General features: G+C 35.4%; 1 protein-coding gene across 1 annotated transcript in view; it reads left to right on the top strand.

The window, feature by feature from the left end:
* The window catches only part of NAV3 (neuron navigator 3), a gene marked incomplete at its 5' end in the record, with an annotated part of 183,941 nt that overhangs the window by 11,294 nt on the left and 158,793 nt on the right, over positions 1 to 13,854 (top strand). Inside the window, one exon of the mRNA XM_009078194.1 lies at positions 12,200 to 12,272. Within this exon, the coding sequence (XP_009076442.1) occupies positions 12,200 to 12,272 (73 nt within the window). The remainder of the gene's footprint in view (positions 1 to 12,199; positions 12,273 to 13,854) is intronic.

Here is a 13,854-nt window from a genome sequence, read left to right as displayed (position 1 = left end):
AGGGGGTTAGAGGGTACTTCTTTGCCTGCTCTTTCAGTCTACATTTATGCACTACTGTTGTGGTCACCATATATTCCATGAAATGTCAAAGTGAAGCCTGCTGTATTTCTCAGAAAAAGTCTTGGGTCTCCTACAATCATGTGCGCAGCTATAGGACTGAGTGTAGAGTAGTCATCTTTTTTTTCATTGATTGAAATTACTGCCCTGCCAACCTTCTGCTGTCAAGAGCCTGTGGATATGACTACTCTGAAGTGGCATGAGATATCATCAGGCAGCTGAAATTCTGTTTTAGTAAAGATTTTGGTGACATTGAACTGGTCTTAAATACTGATGTTAACTCTACATATAAACTCTATTACAGCTGGTGACCCTATTATAGGCAATACTATCAAGGTACACAAGGGTAAATTGGCTTAAGCTAGCAGTAGAACAGGCCAGTTATCACAAAGACTACTTATTTCAACAGCATTGCCTAATTCCTTTTCATGTAAGGGCTTTTGATCAGGTTAATTAAAATATTAGCAAAATAATCTCTTTTTTTTAAAATGTAACTTGTCTGTTTAAATCCACTATGACCTGAAACTTAATACACAAAGACTTAGAATACAGTACAACCATTTTTGTTTCAGCAGAAATAAGTAGTATAAATATAGTCATCTATTTGGCAGCTTTCTGATATGCAAGAATTATTTAAAACACTCCTATTCTGAGGAGTCAGCTGACCATATGATCAACAGATGACCATATGACATAAATCAGAGCTATACTTATTTTAAGTTGAACTTAATTTAAATTGTCCCAGTGTCTGGATGTGAATTAGTCTGGGCAGGGTTCAGTTTCAGAGTCAGCCCAAGACACATTTATTTTTTTTGTTAGGACTTGGTTGTATTGAATCTCACAAACTGATCGCAAATAATTCTTGCTTTTTTATTAGTTTATATCATCTCAGAGTGTTTGTTTACCTATGCAGTTCTTAACACCTCTTTCAGGTGGCATCCTGACCAGCACAAAGCTGCAAAGTCCTATCAGTTGAATCTGAACATTCTCCTGAAACAGAAATATGCTTGTAATTTAGCTTGTAGCTTTTGGCGGTCTTTAATTCTATAACAATTAGAATATGCTTCATTTAGGCTTGTATTGTCAGCTAATTAGAACCTTGTTTGAATTATTCATACCTCTTGATTCTTCAGAGTTTCTTTGGAATTACAGTGGGAGTGTACCAATGACATTTTCCTCTAGGGAAAAAATCCCACAATAATTTTCTTTGTCCTTTAGTTTCCACACTTGAGAGCTGAGACTTATTTGCATGTGAGATAAATAATAGTTCACAAAGTTAGATAGTTATAGTTTTCTGTATTCTAACTGTGGACATAACTAACTAACAATCATCCCAGCCTTGTGGGATGTTTTGCCTGTCACTCACAGATTTTCTCAGCAACTCTTCCCAGTAGTAATTTTAAATTATGTGTTTGTTTTGGTTTTGCGTTTTTTTTGTAAAATCTCTTAGTTCATGGACAGATCAGCAGCAACACCCCACAGCAAACATATCTGCAAGGGTGTTTTCACAGTTCTTGTATATATAAGGCTTCTATTTGGATTTCTCAGCATAAACAGTTTTGAAAGATTTATATTATTGTATTATATAAATTAATGTCTTTGAAGATATGTGCCCCCTCCAAAGCCCAATAAATGCTTATTTTTTTCAAGTAATACTGGCTGTATTTTGGAACTTAAAAACCCTTGGATAACTATTAAAAAAAATTTTCCTCCTACACTTTAAACTTCATTGGCTACAACTGGAAGTGAAGTGGCAACAAGCAGTAAGTGCATGTTATAAGAGAAACATCATAAGAGCACTTATGATGTTTCTCTTATAACATTTGGCTGAGAAGTCAAGAAAGAAAACCCTGACCTTGTTGAGCTTGTGAGCAGATATCCCATTGCCTCCCATGGTTCCAGGTGCTTTTATTTTCCTTGACTAAGAATCTAGACACCAGACCTTGTGAAAATGTGGAAAATTCTTCACATAGTTATGAGAAAGCAGCAAAGATATAGTTAAGTGTGAAAGCTGTTTAGAAACATGGTATGAAAACGTATATAGCATGGCCTAATATTTCTTTGTATGCTATGCTAAAAATGGTTTAAAATACAATGCTCAGGTACACTAGCAAAAGTGAAAGTCTGAATATGTCTCTTATTCTTATGGCTTTTAAAGATGTCTGGTTTAATTTGAATAGTTTTGATAACCTGTGGCATCAATTCCTCATCTATTTTTTTTGGTCTTTTTCTTTAGGGCTTAGATCATTTTGAGTCAGTAAAATGAAAACTAAACATAAAGGAAAAGCAGTAACTTATGTTCTCTCACACATAGGTCGTCCCAAGGACTTTAAGTTCCAGCTGGAGGACCAAGCACATAACTTTAGTACTACAGAAATCACTGGGCTATGCTTCTAGAGATTGCTAATAACAAGTATTTTTTATCACTTTTCTTTTGATGAGCTCAATGTTCTATAAATACTTTCCAGGGTAATATGCAAAATATATCTAATTTAAAAAAAACCTGTCAGTGTCTCTCCTGCACAAGCAGTAGCATTATGACTTCTGGTGTAGACAAGTTGGGGGGTTCAGAAAGCACAAAGTGCATCTGGATGGATTCCAATTGCAAAGTTCAAGAAATGAAGTGAAATGCCTCATAGTTTACCTGTTTACTTATTTTTTTAAAGGATTCATTCTGTCACTGGTTGTAATTGCCCTTATTTCTAAAAGCTGCTTTTTTGGGTGAGCTAAATGAAGTTGCTATGTACTAAATAGCAGTGAACTGAAATGCTTTCAAAGGTTTAATTGCATCTAGTAAATGAACACTCTGTTGTAGACTCTCTTTTGGCCTAATACAGAGAAACTCCTCTGTTTTAAAGCATGCATTTTCACATTGCCCTCCAATTTTTGGAAGTTGCAAAGTTCCATAAATATTTAGACATTGGTACCTTGCTGACTCAGAAGTGTTGCATAACTTAAAAAAGATTGTAGACAGGCTCAGTAAAGTGGAGCATTGCTTAAAAAATGCTGTGTTTAAACAGAGTTCTTTTTATCATTGCCTTAAAAACATCCTCCCAGGGTAGTGTTTATCTTCAATTTTGTGTTCTTAGTGCATGTATAGGGCTCTTTCATAGTGGTGGTGGCCACAGACCTGCAGAGATGAGAGCACTGAAGTAGTGAGTTAATTTCAGATGCTGGAAAACAACTTTTGCCTGGTGTTTTCTTTTGATCCATGCTGCTGTGCTGTCATATTTTAGCTTTCTAAGAAATTTGTGCAAGGTATTGAAATACATCCATGGTTTTCTGAATCCAAATCCAGCATTTTATTCAGGACCAAATTCAGCACTATATTCCAATCAAAACTCCAACACGTACTTCTCACAAGTTCTATTTCATCAGCCAAAAGCACTTTAGAAACGGCCATAGTTGTATTTTGTGTTTTACAATGTCTGCTGCAGAGACTACTGTGTAGAAATGTGTACACCAAATACAGACAAGATAGAGAAGGGAGAGTGGGTAAGAAAGCAAGACAAGAGAAGCAAGATCACACCATTATACAGATGATCAGAGTAAAATTTTGCATTCTTCTCTTATGTGGTTGGGGTTGGGTTTTTTTGTGTGTTTGTGAATAGAGCATTTTTGGCTTTTGTTTGAGAATGACCAGCAGGTGTTTATAATGATCTTTTTGGCCGTCTGAAAATTATGATTAGGATTAATGCTTTTTACTTAGGATAACCAAAATATTCATTAACCTTTTGATTTGTACAAACAGAAGAAAAACCAAACAACCTACCAAAGAAATTGCTTTTGCCTTTACAGAGATTATCTCACATTCACTCCAACCTTTCCAAGCACCAAGTCAGAGGCTAGGTGAAAAACCTGCAACACCAATTGTTGCTTTTGTGTTCCTGACAGGGCTGACAGTAATTCATACCAGAAGGGATCAATTTCCCACTATAGCTTTTTCTTAAAAACAATACACAATCCAGCTCATACTCTGACCTCAGCAGTGACCTCATACATTCTTTTATCAGCAGGTCAGTACATATGTGTGTTGAATTCTCCAGGTATTTGAGAAGTTAATTTGTTTTCACATTTCTGGGTTCACTGGTCATATTTCGTGTTTGGACTGCATGTTGGAAGAATTTGATGTGCGTGTTCCTTAATATCTGTTGGAAAAGGAAGTGGAAGGTATTTCAGTTTTAAATAACCCCATCATCCTTTCCCAAAAAAATAACTAATAATTAAATAACTGAACATCATTTCCTAAAAATTTTTGCCTAGGAGGCCTTTTACATACCAGTAGTTATTATCCTCTAAGGTAAAATTCTCCCCAAATGCCTCCAATAAATCGGTTTGTAATTTGCATATATGCTCTCTTATTGCAAAGTCAGTGCTTACTTTGGAACAGATTTTTGGAATGAAGTTACATGGTTCACTGATAGTTATTTTTATTAAATTCTCCTTAAATTATTCTATTGCAAATAATGAAGAGTTTGCTAGAAAACAGTTAAGCTTAATGTGCGCACGTGTCAGTGTGTTCTGCTTAATCCCTTGAAAATGCATTAGAATTTTGACAGAAACATGGAATGTGCCTTAATCTGGGCCATGTGCAACAGCCAGTCAGCAGAATGCACTAAGTGTGTCCCAGCAGGACTGTTAACACCTGTTTATCTGGGTGGGTTTTCAAATTTACACCATCCACTGAAACTTGACATTGCCTTCCAGTGTAGTTACAAAAAGTTATTGCAATAAGCTGTCATGCTAGGAGATTGTGGCAAATAAATTATCAGAAAATAAATAACATGATGTTTGAGAGCTTGGTGATCTCCCAGTTTTCCCTTTTTACAAATTTCACCCATTTCTACAAGGGGAGCTGGGAATTCATGGCAAATTTCACATAGTCTAAGCAGTCTGTGGCCAAGGGAAGCATGCAACGTGTAACCTGCCATACCCGAATCTTCCACAGAGACTGCAAATTTGAAACTAAAGAGCTTCCTCAGAAGAGGCACAATAAGTTTTGCATTACTCTGGGGCCACATTTCTTCCCATTGCATTTACTTTAAGATTTGGAAGAATTTGTGTGTATTTTCTGCTCTTCAAGGTGTCCTTACTGCGTAGTAGTAGTAAAAAAATATAATAATGCTATGTACAGTTTCTTTACAAGGAATCTTGATGGAAATATAAGACTGAGATGGTCTTTCTCAATAATAAAAATCTGTAATTAATTTAACATGAACACATATATATGTTAACAAGCATACCCAACTTTAAATATGCAAGGGACAAGAAAGCAGATGGCTTGCTTTCAGTTGTGTTAAACTAGTTTAACATGCCAAATATAGAAAGAAACCAGTGTGCTTGTTATAGTTCAATTATAATGCTTGTAAAATGAGCCCATATAAGTTTATTTCACATTGTTACCTCTGAAAGCCTTTAACCCTACTCATAAATTTAGAAAAAGAAAAAAAGTTTTTCTTCAGAAGGATCCTCCCTTTTAGAATACCTAGTAGTCGTCTGTTGTGGATAACATACAGCAATAGAACATAGTGAAAATACTACTACAGTTTTGTAAGCAAAATTTCATGACAACTTTTCATAGAAAACAGGTAAATCAGCAACCATGTCAAATGGAATGGAGCACCTGGCATAGAAGGTGTTTCTCATAATGACTGAGATTACTGATCGGTACTTTTACAAATAATTAAAACAAGTCTTTCTATATGTTATAACAAATAAATCATAATTGCTTCCTTTTTATGGATGAGATACAATTTATCCTACAGAAGATGTACAAATAAAGGCATTAGGCATTTTTTAATATTTTAATTGTATTGCCCTTTGCAAATTTTTATAAAGAGATGAGCAGAACTTCAGGTGTGCTGAACATCTGTTTTCAAGTGAAGAACAAGGGATTGTCGCTACTGTATATTGTTTAAGTGATCATTTAAGAAACACCTAGATTCCACAAGAGTGCTGAATGCATGGCATTTGAAGAAGGAATAGGCAAGGGGATAAAGACATTGGACTGGGTAATCCATTTTAGTATAGCAGTTTTAATCTCGATGGTGCTTCTGACTTCTTTAGTTGAACTTTCTTGGAGTAAGTCAGCAATCAGAAATAGGTGTTTGGGCCCAATACTCAGCCTTACAAAATCATAGTGCCTATAAGTATACACAAAGCAAGCATGGTAGAAAGTAGAACAGCAGGCAGTGTATTCAGTTATCACTGGAATGGAGAAAGTTCTTGAGTTGTTTGTTTTTTATTTTTTTGGTAAAGGAAGTATTTGACCTGTGCCTATTTTGCACATAGTGAAGAGCTGAATGTCCACCTGCCTGGTTTATGAAGCCTGGCTTTGTTAAATAATCTGAGTGATAAAACCAAGGATAAAAACATATGTCAGTATAGAACTGTGAGCATTTTCTCTTAGTAATCTCTGTCTTGTAACTTTCTAGCACTTAGCTTTAAGGAGTGGCAAAACATGAATCCAAACTAGTGAAACCAGCTGGGAAGAAAATCCATAAGGAATAAAGTTCCAAGGCAAACAAAAAATCTGGGTGTTTCCCTTGCCACGAGTGAGTTGTCAGCGAGTCACAATGTGTGCAATGGATGAGTCAATTAAGAACAGAAAGTGAAATAACCTTGTCCTTTTCAACCTCTGAGAATAGCTTTAGGCATAGCAGATTGTGCAAGTCTATGCATTTGACCAAAAAAACAAAAGTCCTTTTAGGTTGTGTGAGTGTGAGGATTAAATACGTTCATGAGAGTATACACGACCAATTTTTATACTGCTCTCTATTAGGCAAGGGAAAATCAGACTTTAGACCATTTCTACCTTGAAATATTTTCCAGTTTCTTCCAGAGCATTCTATATAACTAAATCTACATGAACAATTCTGTTCTCATACTGTCTTTCACATGCACAGCAAAAATGCTTTTGTTCACTCATGAAGGCATCTTGGTTGCTTGCCTGAACCTCTGATCTGTTTAGAGCCTGCAACTGAGACCAGATCACTGGCACTTCACCTACTACTGAACAAGTAGCCAGACCTCAAAAGGTGGTATGCCTCCTTCCATGAGTGATTCCTGTGAAGTCAGAAAAATAGCATCTGCTTTTCCATTTATTCCTTTTGTGCAGCATGTGAATTGCGGCTATTTAGACTCCAGGTTGCTACCTGCAAGGCCTGAATTTGATTTTCATTTGATTTTGATTGTACTAGTGCTACAGAACCTGAGAGAGAATGAGCTGTGTAATTCTGCATGCATTTAAATCCATTGACTTCTGCAAATCATGTTATTGATGAAGATCCATATGAAAGCATGAGTCAAATACATGTCTCTCAACTCAGGTTAATACTCCGGGGAAATTTAGGAAGAAACCCTGCTGGTAGGGTGTATCTGAAATACAGTAGTTGTGATACAGACTATCTCATGCCCTAATACCAATATCAAAGGAGTACTGTTTAATATTTGCATTTTTTAAAAAGGGCACTGAATACTCAAGATTTTTATGGAGCTTCTGTGCTCTGGAAATTGAGTATGTATGTGACTCTCTGGATTTCTGTGGAATAGTATTTCCCGATTTCTACAGAGCAAATCTTTTGCCAAATTTTATTTGGGGCTTGGATCACCATTCAGAATGTCAAAACACACAGAGAGATGTGGAAGATAGCACTGAATGAAATGCTAACAGAAATTACTGGTTCAGTTTGCTGCCAAATAATCAACAGTATTTAGGAGCATGTATCTGTAGAAACACTCTGTAATAACAATGTGTCATTTTTGTAAAGGTATCCCATTCTCCAGGAGGAATCCAGCTCAAAGCAGACAAATAACAACTAACTTGTGTATGTGTCTATGTGTTCTTGTAAGCTATGTAGCCATAAACTTAATAAGAAAGTTTGTCAAAGCAAGATATTTTTCAGAACTTCTTATAAATACAAAGAAACCTTAATACTCTGTTAGTCATCATTACTTGTCTTCTGAGTATCCCACAATTAAATTTACTCTTGGAAGTGAGGAGAGTGTTGTCTGTCAGACAAAGGAGTTGAAAGCTAATCTTGGTAACAGCAAAAGTCACTGTAATAAATAGACATATTCCACATGTTGAGTCACTGGTGAGTACATCCCACAAATGGGCTCTTCCTGTAAGTCTGCTAACTGCTGGGTATTAAGTACTATTGTTTATCTACATGCAAGTCCCCCAGTCTGACTTAGTTATTTATTTCTGTCAGTAAAATATCAAATAGTTTCAGTCAAAAGCAGATTCCCCACAACTACACAATGTTATGTGTGACAGCAGATTTGCAATGTATCTTCGCTGTGTGCCACCAAATGTATTAATATTATCAGAGTTGTGACATTTCCTCTTATTTGTACATCATCATTTGGACTATACCTCCTTAAAATGTGAGTGTAAAAATGTCTTGGGGCTCACTAATATTCATGGAGTAATTATTTCAGGTACTTTTTTATTTGTGATGCTGTGTATATGAATAATATTAAAAGGATTGGATTTATGAAAGAGGCTTAATATAGAGTAAGCATAACTGAGTAGGCTTAATTTAAAAAGCATAAAATTGTGGAATTGTGGTCATATGTAAGATACAAAATTTGTCTGGTGTCTGTGTTGTGTTACACCTCAAAATCTTCAGCCATTGATATGTAAGCATGTAGAGTTTTACAGATACAGTGTCAGCTCCAGGGGGAGTTTACCCCAGTGTATAATAAACCCATCACTAACTACTTAAATAAACATGGACTTCAGGAATTCATACCACTCTTTATTGAAACAGTACTGAGGACTGGAAGATACTTGAAATCCCTTAGAACTTTTGTAATTGCAAAATCACTCTCATCTGTGGGTAAGTTTGAAGAAAAAGTGTTTTGGGCTACTTGGGTTTGAGTTCAAAGCGTAACTGTGGTTTGCCAAGGCACACTGAAAGCTTCAAAATGGAACAACTTTAAGGCTAACATTTTCTAGACTGGAAAGGAAAGAAAGTGAAAGATAACCCAAGGATGTATTAATGCAAGTCTCATTGAATCTCTTAACAGTTTCTGAGACTTGTGTAGTAGCTGCAGTTATTATCAGAAAACTGGCTGCAAGGGCTGTTTTCTGACATTTTTAGTGGATTATGTGACTGTGAGTAGCCACACCAAACTTGCTCAGTTCACAAGTCAAAACAAGACTTTATTATAAGGCTAACAGTACAACCCCAGTTTATTGTCTGAAAGTTGGCCACTGCTATTGCTTCACACACCACCACCAAAATGATGTCTTTGGACCTAGGGTTTCTATTACAGTTCTCTTGGTGAACTGTGAATTTGCTTTGTAGTTCTGCAGCATGTTGAGTCATTGGCATTAGTGGGAATGATTAGTTTTGTCTGAGAGTTTAAGAGACGTGACTTCAAAGACATACTGAAGAAGCAGACGTAAAGTAAACAGGTGCCATTTCGTGGGATATTTTTCACCTTAAGTGTATGTGAAGGTTTATGATTTATTAAATATTCAGTATTGCAGATAGATACTGTGATGTTTTCACACCACATTAGGGCTTAACTATACTCTGATAAACTAGGTTTTGTTTATAGCTATGGTCTCCTGCAGAGGGGAGATGCCCATGATGAAAAATGGCTTGGTTGAACTAGAATATGTGATAGGAAATGTTTCTGTCATTTGGAGATGGAAGCTACTGATGTTAGTCTAATTTTTCTTTCCTTTTCTCCTTTTTCCCCCCTCTTTGGCTTCCAGTACTAACTTATAAACCAGAATTACCCATTTTTTGAAGTAGTTGATTCTTCATTATGGTTGATTTGAAAGTTCAAAATGACACTGAGTTACACAGCTAATATCCAAACAGATCTTCATTTCCTTTAAAATCTTCAGGACAGGAAAATGTCCATTCAAATTGTTTTCTTATGTAGCTTACATTGTTTAAAGGTCGAGTAGAAATATTCTCATCATGATTTCCATGGCTGATGCAGGGGTGCAGTTGGAGGTCAGGGCTGAACCAGGTCAGTGCCTTCTCACTGCCACTAGGACTGGCACCATCTGTCCCTTCCTCTCCCAAACCATGCCTTACTCACAGTGGGACACACCCTCCAATCTGCTGACTCTGGTGCTTATCTGACTGCATGAGAAACCAGAGTGACTAAAATACATTTGCCTTTTTGCTGGGCAAGTTTTCTGCATGGAGCCAGCTCCTGGTGTGCTCAGAAAAGCACTGAAGCCCAGCAGAGGTGGCAGCAGCAGGGTCCCACACCTGGGAGGAAGAAGAGGTGAGGAAGAATATCTTCCTATTTTAGCTGCAGCCAACTTGCAACTTATTTAGCTGTGTCACGTCTCTACACCTTTACAAAACGACCTAGTTAATTTGGGTTTTTTCGTGGTGCAAAACTAAATAAACATTTAAGACAATACCAGTGTTAATGCCTGAATTTTTGCAGTTACTGTGCTGGGCCAGAGCTGGAGTAATCACATTAATTTTAGGATGGTTATTTCACATTACAGCTGTGAAATTTGGTGACACCCACCAAAGTAAGTTATGAAAACTTTATGGTATACTCCAATTTTTCAATAACTTTTGTTAGTTTAGTTCCAGAGTTTGGGGTTTGTTTTTTTTTGTTTTAGGATTATTTATCATTCCCTATAACTGTCAACATGTCCTTGAAATGAAGGTTTGAAAAGACTTTTTTAAAAGATGTGTTTACAAACGTTTTGACATTTATTGTCCTTGAAAAGCATATCTAAAAATTTTGCAGGCATTTATAAATTTATACCAATTACCCATGGATTAAGGCAGTCTGTGAACTCTTAATATGTATTTCTAGGGTCAGTAGTGAAAAGAATATTTATATCCTTTCAGCTAGTACCATTTTCTGAGAATAATAGCAGAACTGCAATCATATAATTAGTAAAAGACTCTCCTCCTAGGCAAGATACTGCCAAGGGTCAAGTAGCTTTAATTCAAGGAATGAATTTATCCCTTATGTTTTGATGGTTGAAAACCATTGATATGAGGTTTTTAAAATGTGTAAACAGTCAGATAAAATGAACTTCATGGACTTGAGCTACTTCAGGCTTCTGTTTTTAATGTTGAATAGTCCTTTCTTTATTTTTAATTTTCTCCAATGAAAATAGGTATTTAAAATATATTGTTAAAATTTTGTTATATTTTTGTGGTTCTAATTGCCTTGGAAAAAATCCATCAACCTAAAAATATATTTTAAAATCTAATCTGTTGAAGCCATTTGACATAGGACACCTCTCTGTACATAATTCTTAGGTTTTCATAGCAGCACATTTATAGACAAAGTTGTTAGAAGTTTTTACATTTATAGGTGACTATTTGCTTCATAGATCCTGGAAGGGCTGGGGTAACCAGCTGGGATGGTGACTCAAGAATCTTTTGGAACATCCTGACTCTCTCATCTGTTAGAAACAGACACATGAAAGCAGTCCAATAAATTCTGTGATTACTCATTTTAGAGGCAGAATTTTTATCCTTTTATTGATCTACATTTAGGCTGCGTGTTCTTTTCTAAAGCTCTCTGTGGTGACTGTAGATTTCTTCTAAATGACAAACAGAAGTCAGCATTGTGTTCATCATGAAGCAAGAACTCTTCCATAGAGCATAAATATTAAATAAATTAAATTTAATTAGCATAAGACTTGAAGAAAAAATTAGAGAATCAACAAACAACTAATGTGACATCATTTTCACGTAACCCTACATCATCCCAAGAAATTACCTTTGCTAACACATTTGTTGAAGGTTCTTGCTTATATTTTTTAGCTAACAGTCACTCACATCTCCAGACATATACTCAATGTCTACTTCTCTATGGATGCTTTCATTTCTGCTTGTTCGTAGCATGAAAATCCAGTTTTATGTTAACTAGGTGGGTTGTTGAGTTGCCAGCATGCCATTCTGGATTGGGCATTTGTGAATTGTTTTTAAGCACCAAAGCAGACAATGAAAGCTTTATATCAATTCCCCAATTAGCAGTAATCATTCTTGTTAAACTTTGGTAAAGAGCTGTAGTATGTAATGAATGTAAAGTATTCATTCCTGAGCTGTTTCTTTTTTTTTTCCCCTCTCCCTACATTTCTACATTTTGTCAAATAGTCTTATGCTGCTTGTTATTTCTATTCATATTGCAGATTGAGAATGTTGATGTCTGCCTTAGCTTTCTGGCAGCCAGAGGCGTAAATGTCCAAGGTCTTTCTGCAGAAGGTAAGAGAAGCAAATCATCAGAACAAATAATGGAATTTTTTTCCTGAAAAATTAATTTCTTAACACAAATTATTTGCATCTAAATACTAAGCTCTAGCTGCCTCGCACAACATGCAAATATAGATTAGTGACAGCAAGGGAGTTTCCTTTTAGTTTTCCCTTGAAATTGAATCAAGAAATTAAATGTTTATGAAGATTGACACAATGTTTTAAAATAATATTTTTTGAATAGTATTAATCTTTCCATTTTATCTCTGCAGTATTAGATGGATGCAGAGTTTCCCAAGCTTACTTTTTAACTTGTTCATGTATGGGATTCATGGGAATCTTGCTCACTTAGCTAAAGTGAGGGAAGAGTATTTGTTTCAGCAAATTTACTAGTAGTAATAATGCTGTCAGGATGAGTCTGAAAATTATAGTATTCCTTTGATGTCATGTAGAAAGAGTGAATGGTCATTCTGCTTCTGTTATTCTGCTGTATTCGTCACCTCAAATGATTGCCTAATATGGTTGCAACTAGTTAATAATTATATTAAATCAAATCCTTAAAATATCAGTTGTCTTAATCATTATATGATATTTATCTCATTAATGCAAAAGGCAGGTGAATACTTTTTCTTGTAAATTTATAAAATTTATGTAAGTCTTTGTCCTGTAACAAATTAAGTAGTTCTGCAAGGTGCTAAGCACCTTCTAAATCCCTCTGACCTCTGTGGCAGCTGAAGGTAATAGTTATTAATGAGATGCAATCCTATCCTTTCTATTTTGCTTATAGCACAACTAAAAGCTGGAAGGAATTTTAATTTTTTTTTCCAGAGATGGTAATTTCAGTTGAATTTTAGAAGGTTTATGGATAAAAAATTTGGAATGCTAGCCACTGTAAGATTCTGAAATTATCTCAGAATTGTTATCTTTCACCATTTCAAACTTTCTAGGACTGTAGAAGTGTAATACAGCCACATATTATAGAAATGTACCATATGTTCACTTTAGTTGTCAATTTACAGAAATCTCCTTAAGTGGTTTAAGAGAACCTTTGTACATACTGTAGATATCTGGATGCAAGAGAATACTGAAAGTTTGCATGTTGTCATTTCCCTCAAAGGTGTTTAGAACCTGAATTTTCTAGTGCAACCTATTTTAACTTGCACATAAAATCCCCATCGGATGTCTGAATTTATTTCTGAGAATGCCCTTCATTGTTTAATACCATGACATGGAGCATGACACTATTTTTCTGTCCTTTATTAAATCAAAATCTGTGTGCATTCTTTAATACATGCCTTTACTCATACCTTTGTTTTGCTTTGGAAAGGAATTTTAATAGCATATAAGCTTCATTTGTGTAGCTTTAAGTTCTACTACGGTACTAGTGCTAAATGCAAGGACTAAAAAAATTCATTAGTCTTCAAAACCAAATTTTAATTTTGAGTTCTGAGGTAAGATTAAAAGTAATTTTGCTGTTTGCAGTTGGTCATGAATCTGGTGTAAATCCACTAATATTTTGTAATTATAGTACTTCAAAGTATTGCAGAAGTGTGGTTCCCTTAAATATACCATTTTTAGTATGTACTATCCTGAA

Source organism: Acanthisitta chloris, unplaced genomic scaffold, assembly GCF_000695815.1.
Source record: "Acanthisitta chloris isolate BGI_N310 unplaced genomic scaffold, ASM69581v1 scaffold8450, whole genome shotgun sequence".
In the NCBI taxonomy this organism is placed as follows: Eukaryota; Metazoa; Chordata; class Aves; order Passeriformes; family Acanthisittidae; genus Acanthisitta; species Acanthisitta chloris.
The sequence above is the reverse complement of the archived record's forward strand: the minus strand, read 5'-3'. Positions and strand labels throughout refer to the sequence as shown.